This window comes from Papilio xuthus, unplaced genomic scaffold (genome assembly GCF_000836235.2).
Source record: "Papilio xuthus unplaced genomic scaffold, Pxut_1.1 DF826945.1, whole genome shotgun sequence".
Classification (NCBI taxonomy): domain Eukaryota; kingdom Metazoa; phylum Arthropoda; class Insecta; order Lepidoptera; family Papilionidae; genus Papilio; species Papilio xuthus.
The window spans coordinates 2,226,089-2,233,131 of NW_013531704.1; the positions used below are offsets into that span (position 1 = coordinate 2,226,089).

Below are 7,043 nucleotides of genomic sequence, written 5' to 3' on the forward strand. Positions count from 1 at the left end.
TTTTTTTATTCTTTGATCGTTGTTTTTTAGCCGATTAAAAAAAGGTTATTTTACGACTGATCACATTCTTAGTGGACGTGTTATATACATATTTTAAAAAAGAAATTTATTTACATTGAAAAAAAACACATAGAGAACAGTCAAGTCACTTTTCGATAGGCTGCTTTTTGCTTCATTTTTTTCATCTTGTTTTTGTTAATATTTGTTTAGGATATAACCCAGAATTTGCATATAATACGCCCACTTTGTATTTGTCCTATTTAAAATATCCAAGCATATGATAATATATTGTAAAAAGTTTTTATTCAAATTTTTCTATTTTTTGGCTGTAAAAAATATTTGATTACGCGTTGCGCATAAATTATTGAAAAACTATCTATATTTTTTCCTATAGTTTTTATATTGTGGAATTGTTAGTCATAACTCTTAAATAGTTTTTATTGGTAAGTCGAAACGGATGATGAGTAAATAATTTAGAATTTTTGCAAAATTTTTCTATTCAGTGCTTTGCATATAAATATTTAGCAAGATTAGTGTAGTTTTAAAGTAATGTAATTTGAAGAAATTAAACAGTTAAATATAAAATTTCCATTAAAATATAAAATTCTTCCATTTACTTTGACTCTATAGATTATATACAAATTTATTGGGAAACACTCAATTTATTTTTATTGAACATGTTTACTTCTTTAGTTGATTTAATTTAGTTAATAATTAAAGTTACATTACAGTGATTAAATTAAGTTAGATACAAAAAACGTAGATATTGCAAAACCTTGACGATTAATGGGAAATGCAGATGTAATTTATGTGTTTACGAAGTCACTTGACTTTGGTCTTGCAAGTTTGCCAATTTTTAAAAACATTCTTTTGTAATCGCTTTTCCTGCCGGTAATTGAAATTAGTAATTAAATAATTGTTCATGTCGTTAAAATGGATAAATATCGCTGGAAAAAACTTTTTTATTTTGACACGTGACGCGTTCCATTTTACAATTTCAATATTGTTGCAATGTCAACAAAATGCATAGAATAGAATATAATTAAATTATAGTCTATTTGATAAGTCTTCTTCATTAAATTTTCGATAGATTGTTTTTATTAATTTGGGAATCTTCCATTAGCTCCAATCCTTAATTTCAGATTACTCGTAAAAAAAAACAAACAATCCTTTAATACATTTGAAGAATAGACGTATTAGAATTTCAGTTCTGTAGTATTGTTAAGTAGTTTTAAAATTTGTTTCTCTTTTATGTACTGCTCAATCTTGTTATTATATTATTTTTCTTTAATTATCGTCTTTTTTTGTTAACACGTTCTTTATGTTTAAATTATGATGATATTTAATTCCCATACATTAGTAATAGCCTAGTTTCCTTCGTACTGTAATGAAGACGACAAAATGTATGCTGTATATTGCCTTATGTGTCAAACTTAAATATTGTGTCCCAACATATTAAGGTGGCAACGTAGTTTTTAGTACTGAATCATTTTATTACATATAATATCAGTACCTTAATTTTATTTATTATAAATGTTTGAATCTATTAAGCTTTTTTAATTAATTTATTTGTGAAACCTATTAGACTCATCGAGTGGTCCGCCAAATTATACATGGTCGTGAGATACCTGCTGGACAGGAGTTTGTGCAAGTATATCCACTCAGGATGCAACCCAAATTCTGACCACAATCTTAATACATAAGGGATCGCTTAGAGTGAGATTTGATGTAGTGTATTATAAAAAACTTTTAACTTTGTCATCGAAAGATTACACAATGTTTATAAATCAGTTTTGTCATATTTATCGATGGCTGAACATCATATGCATTTGACATGTTGGCATTTGACAACGTAAAAAATTAAAAACTCAAACGTCAACCTAACCTAACCTCAAATTTTCACGTTGATTTTTGTAAATATTATTCTGTTTATATTTTATTAACGGTATTAAATTAAAATAAAACATGGCAGAACAAGTAAATCAGCGTATTGAGGGAATGATAAATGAGTTGGAGCAGATGAAAAGGATAAATTTGTACGGTGACGATGAAATTAAGTTAGTATTTCAACTATAAGTTTTATTTTTACCCTAACGTTCTAACTTTACTGTTAAACATTATTCGTTTATTTTAGAGAAATATCACGTAAACGTAAAGAGTTTGAGTACAGAATACAACGTCGAGTAAAAGAAAAGGATGATTTTGTTCACTACATAGCATACGAGCTAGCTTTATTAGAAGATGTTTCACTCAGGCGGAAGCAAGCCCACGTATCTGAGAAAAGAAATGACATAGAATATGCTATAGCCAAACGTCTGAACAAGATTTTCAAACAGTTTATCTACAGATTCCAAAATAATATTGAAATCTATTTTGAATATATCAAATTTTGTAGAAGTGTTGGCTTCCATCATGCCATTTCAGGAATTATTGGACAAATGTTACAGGTATGTGGAATTACGAAATAATATATGTTATATAGTATTGAATGAAAAGACCTAAGAATTATCCTTTTGGGTTATAAATTGTGATATATATTTATAGATACATGGCGACAAGCCAAAAATGTGGCAGATGGCCAGCAAGTGGGAGAGCAAAGAACAGAAGAACTATGAAAGTGCCAGAGGTTTCTTACTGAAAGGAATTCATAGGCACCCAGAGTCAGATATTCTTTATTTAGATCTGTTTGAAATTGAACTCATTCTTGCTTTTAAAGCTAATGATGATGAACAAAAGGTAATTCAATTCTAAATATTTCATAGACTTATAGAAAACTAGAGGTCGCTTGCAATCTTTGAAAGGGGCTTAAGAAATTATAAAACATGGATAGCTAATTATCTAGTTTCTACAAAAAAAAATTATCACATTCTTTTTATGTATTTAAAAAAATGTTAAATTTATGCATATTTTCAGGAAATTTGTATTAAAAGGGCAGATATTGTATGGAAAAATGGTATGAAAACTGTTGATGACATCTCTTTCCTCTTTAAAATTTGTGATTTAGCTATGAAGTGTGAGGTTGAACAGTTGGTAAAGAGTATTAAAGAAGAGATATGGTCTAGAAGAGACAACAAAGAAGTATGGATTTACATTGCAGATAAAGAATTAGAGGTATTGTTATAAACTTTAGTTATATAGATGACATTATGCAAAAGCATTTTTTTTGTTAGTGCCTAAACCTACTCTGGTATCATAAGAATACCTAACAGATTTCAACAAAATCCATTCATTGGCTTAGGAATGCATAAGGCTCAAATATAAATAATATTTTATAATAAAAGAAAAATGTTTAAACTATTATTTGGCTGTTGGTAGATATCAATTTCAAGTTATCGCATTTGGAAATATAATATGTTTTCAGGGTTACCATTGGGAAGAAATTGAGGAATACATTAATGAAGACTATTATTTTCCAAAGGAAATTAAAAATTACATTTGTGTCTATGAAGAGGCACTGCAACAGGTTAGTAAATATTGCTTATATTTTTGTGATCTTACTGATGTGATCTGTGATCTCTAGAATGGCTCCATGAATCTTGCTGAAATTTGGCATAGATGTAGAATAGTGTGGGAGAACACATAGGCTATTAATTAAGTTTTTTTTTAGATGGAAACTGGGGCGATAGTTAGTTTAATCATAAAGTCAAACTATAATTAGAAAGACACATAATTTTATGTTAAGATTCTCATCATATGTATGTTGTAATTTTATAAATTAACTCAATGAGAAGACTATGTTATACTCTGTCATTAGAAAATAATTGTGTACCAAAGTAATCAAAAATTATGCAAAAAAATCATAATACAAATTAATCAATTTTTGACATCTGAAAATTGACATGTCTGATAACAATGGTAGCTCGTTTACTACCGGTCGACTGTTTTTAAATTTAAATGATAAATAAAAATGCTGACACATTTTACATGAGCAGTTTTTAGCTGATCATTCACCAAAAATGATGATGAATTTATATTAAGAGTATTTTTATTTATATTAATTACATAATATTAAGAGTTCGCCAATCCATGGGTTTCTGAGACCAAATTCTGTGTATAATCGTCATCCCTATCATTATCTTAGAGAAAACAGAGATAATATGTTTTGAATGGTCTCAGAACCCCATAGTTAGTCTTTTAATACTCAGCCATTACTCTTGTGATTTTGTCATACTTTTTGTAGTTTCCAGATGAGAAATTATGTACGAAATTCATCCATGGCTTATTGAGGATAAATGATACATTATGTACAGACCTGCAAAAAATCCGAGTTGTAAAACATGCCTGGATGTTTGGCCATGAGAATGGAGTGTTGTCAAATGAAATGTATGCTTTCGGGATAGAGTTATTGAAGCTTGAAAATACATTATCAAATGATGATTTTAAACAGGTATGAAAAACAACGAAGTCATTGAAAGTTTTTAGAATTATGCCTTTTGTTAATATAATATAAATCTTTTTTATAAAATTCTCATGTCACAATGTTACCCTACTACTCCGAAACGGCTTGACCGATTTTTATGAAATTTTATATGCATATTCAATAGGTTTTAGAATCGGGTACTGTCTATTTTTAATCCCGAGTCGGACGGAATCGCGAGCGGCGGCTAGTATGTCTATAATCTTTGTAGATTATGCGAAATTGATAAATAAATATTTCTTTTTTAGATTATAGATTCAGCGCTGGATAAAAATCCACATGCAAGGTTTTTGTGGGAAGAAAAATTACTTTTGAATGATAAAGATGAAAAGCAAAAATTGGCAATACTCAAGGATGCTGGAAAGGTTTTAAAAGCTGATGATTACTTGCATCTATGGAATACATTGTTGGACAACATACAAACAAGTGAAGCAGTAAGTATTTGTGATAGTAGGAAATTCATGATTTTTACCAACAAATTTGGTGGGTGGTAAAAATGATTTAATAGAAAAACTATGAAATATAATTGCATCTGTTTTAACTCAGTTTCACTTGAATATGTGAAAATCGTAATAGCAGTGAATGTTGTTAACATGTAGGTTTGTAAAGTTAAGATAGTGGCATAGGCTGATAATAATGTTTTCTCAAGATAACAGAGGCAAACTGAATGCCCTTACAGGATTTAACAAAACATTGTTATAACTTTAGTGTTTTTTTTTTCAGCTTAAAAGTTGCTATGATAAATTTAAAAATTGTGAAGAAGCAGTATTATTGGCCATTAAACCTAAACTTCTTAACAAAATGTACAAGTGTAGTGGATTGAAGGCAACTCGCGATTTGTACGAAGAATTCATCAGAACTCCACCAACACAGATTGAGGTTCATACTGTCATGATAGACATAGAGAAATCACAACAGAAACCAAACTTGAAAAATATTAGAAAATGTTTTGAATGTTTGGTTCAGCATCATGGGGCAAGTAGCATTCAAGTTTGGACAGATTATATTAATTTTGAAACACAAAATGGTAGTCCTCAAAACTCACCAGCAATCTACAGAAGAGCAATAGCTGCACTAAAGAAAGAATTAGTAGACGAATTTATTAAAAATCAAACATTATCAAGAATAAAGTAGACATTTGTTTTATTTTGTAATCGGTTAATAATAAATAATAATGAGGAACAAAATATAATTTATTACAACCACACCTTTATGTCAACAATCTAGCAAAGGTACTAAGTAGTACAACCTTTATATTAAATGTATTTACAATTATCAATAACATTCAAATTTTCTACAACAAGTTGAATCTCTACTTCGGTGATTGTGGATAACACTTAAGCAAATAAACACACAGATAAATGCAATGTTATATTCATGTTCCTGCAATTACTGCATCGCTGCAATTGGTGCTATGTAGTACCTGAAGATAAGTGAGGAACCACGCTTATGCTGCTTGTTTCGGAGCAGGTCTCTCCAGCATGCTTGCCAGGATGTATACTTTGGCATGGCGGGAGGGTTGCCTGCTTTGAGGCTCGACCCTGCCACAGCCATACAAGTAGACACCACCACAAGTGGATATGTCAGAGTGCTTGTTATGAATGTAAGTATTGGTACAGTATAATAACGGAGGTCTTTAGTTTTCACAAAATACTTATTGACATAATACGCCAAAACTCCGGTCACTGCTATGCAAGTCAAATCTCCCAGTAGTTTTGGAATCAATCCATGGAAGAAACCAAGTATGCCATCATCTTTGTAAATAGATACTATAGTTCCAAGCAATGTGTTATAGTCCTCCTCTTTCCCAATAAAAGAAGCCATCATTCTAACAGATACAACATGGAAGGGATATGACACTACAACGGAGGCAGTGTGCATAATCATATCACGACGACCCATTTTCACGTAGTCCTCTAACTTAGGCTCATCGTCAGTTATAATATTCGGTGGGTCGCTGATTTCAGGCAAGTCAATGCCGCACACATTGATTACTTTACATGAGAGTTGGCTCGATGCTATTAACCCAAGGATCCGTGCCGACAGGCCCCTGTAGCAGCCGAAGTAGCCGTCTGATGCTTTGATGAATTTGATATATTGGAACACATTAGGTAATATCATAGCAGGACGACCAAATAGAGTAGTCGACCGGCGTGGTGGCAACGGCTCGTATCCAAGCTGAATAAGAACTTTTGCATATTCCATAGGGTGGAATATTGTCGTGACAAGCAATTGCGAGTGAAGCGCCGTTATTTTTTCCTTTTCAATTTCTTCCATCTTTGCACAAAAGGATTACGAGTCTACTTCTGAAATTAAAAATGACAAATGACAGGACAATAAATGAACTAAATAACCACAGACAAAGAAAAGTTCACAGATAAGATAAAAATATTAATAGTCTCTTTTATTTTTAATTTCACTGTCAGGCAAACAAATCTTATGTGTTAAATTTCATTGTGGACACAGGTATTCCAATGATGTAAAGGAAAACATACAATTTATCCATTCTTTTAGGATTTAGAAAAATTTGAACAAGTACCGGGTCATGTGCGCAATAGGTCTATGCTTTTTTATTCTAAAAACAGAAGTGATTGCATCTGGCTTAAAAATTATGTTTTAATTTCAT

The 7,043-nt window shown here is 30.7% G+C and overlaps 2 protein-coding genes across 2 annotated transcripts; one reads left to right on the forward strand and one right to left on the reverse strand.

The window, feature by feature from the left end:
- Window positions 1-1,902: 1,902 nt before the first annotated feature.
- On the forward strand, window positions 1,903-5,575 carry LOC106121220 (U3 small nucleolar RNA-associated protein 6 homolog). Its single transcript, XM_013316761.1, has 8 exons — window positions 1,903-2,057; window positions 2,135-2,447; window positions 2,545-2,736; window positions 2,914-3,111; window positions 3,362-3,463; window positions 4,181-4,387; window positions 4,666-4,851; window positions 5,141-5,575. The coding sequence occupies exons 1-8, from the start codon at window positions 1,966-1,968 to the stop codon at window positions 5,549-5,551; spliced, it is 1,701 nt and encodes a 566-aa protein (XP_013172215.1). The 5' UTR covers window positions 1,903-1,965; the 3' UTR covers window positions 5,552-5,575.
- A 17-nt stretch (window positions 5,576-5,592) lies between these two features.
- On the reverse strand, window positions 5,593-6,754 carry Mtch (mitochondrial carrier homolog). The gene has a single exon (XM_013316762.1). It carries the CDS (start codon window positions 6,692-6,694, stop codon window positions 5,807-5,809), a length of 888 nt encoding a protein of 295 aa, XP_013172216.1. The 5' UTR covers window positions 6,695-6,754; the 3' UTR covers window positions 5,593-5,806.
- Window positions 6,755-7,043: the final 289 nt, after the last annotated feature.

Bases quoted from the DNA above. Each gene is read 5' to 3' on its own strand.
- LOC106121220 (XM_013316761.1), top strand. From the start codon at position 1,966: ATGGCAGAACAAGTAAATCAGCGTATTGAGGGAATGATAAATGAGTTG. The intron at 2,737-2,913 runs GTAATTCAATTC...GCATATTTTCAG, and splicing joins CTAATGATGATGAACAAAAG to GAAATTTGTATTAAAAGGGC. The intron at 4,852-5,140 runs GTAAGTATTTGT...TTTTTTTTTCAG, and splicing joins ACATACAAACAAGTGAAGCA to CTTAAAAGTTGCTATGATAA.
- Mtch (XM_013316762.1), bottom strand. From the start codon at position 6,694: ATGGAAGAAATTGAAAAGGAAAAAATAACGGCGCTTCACTCGCAATTG.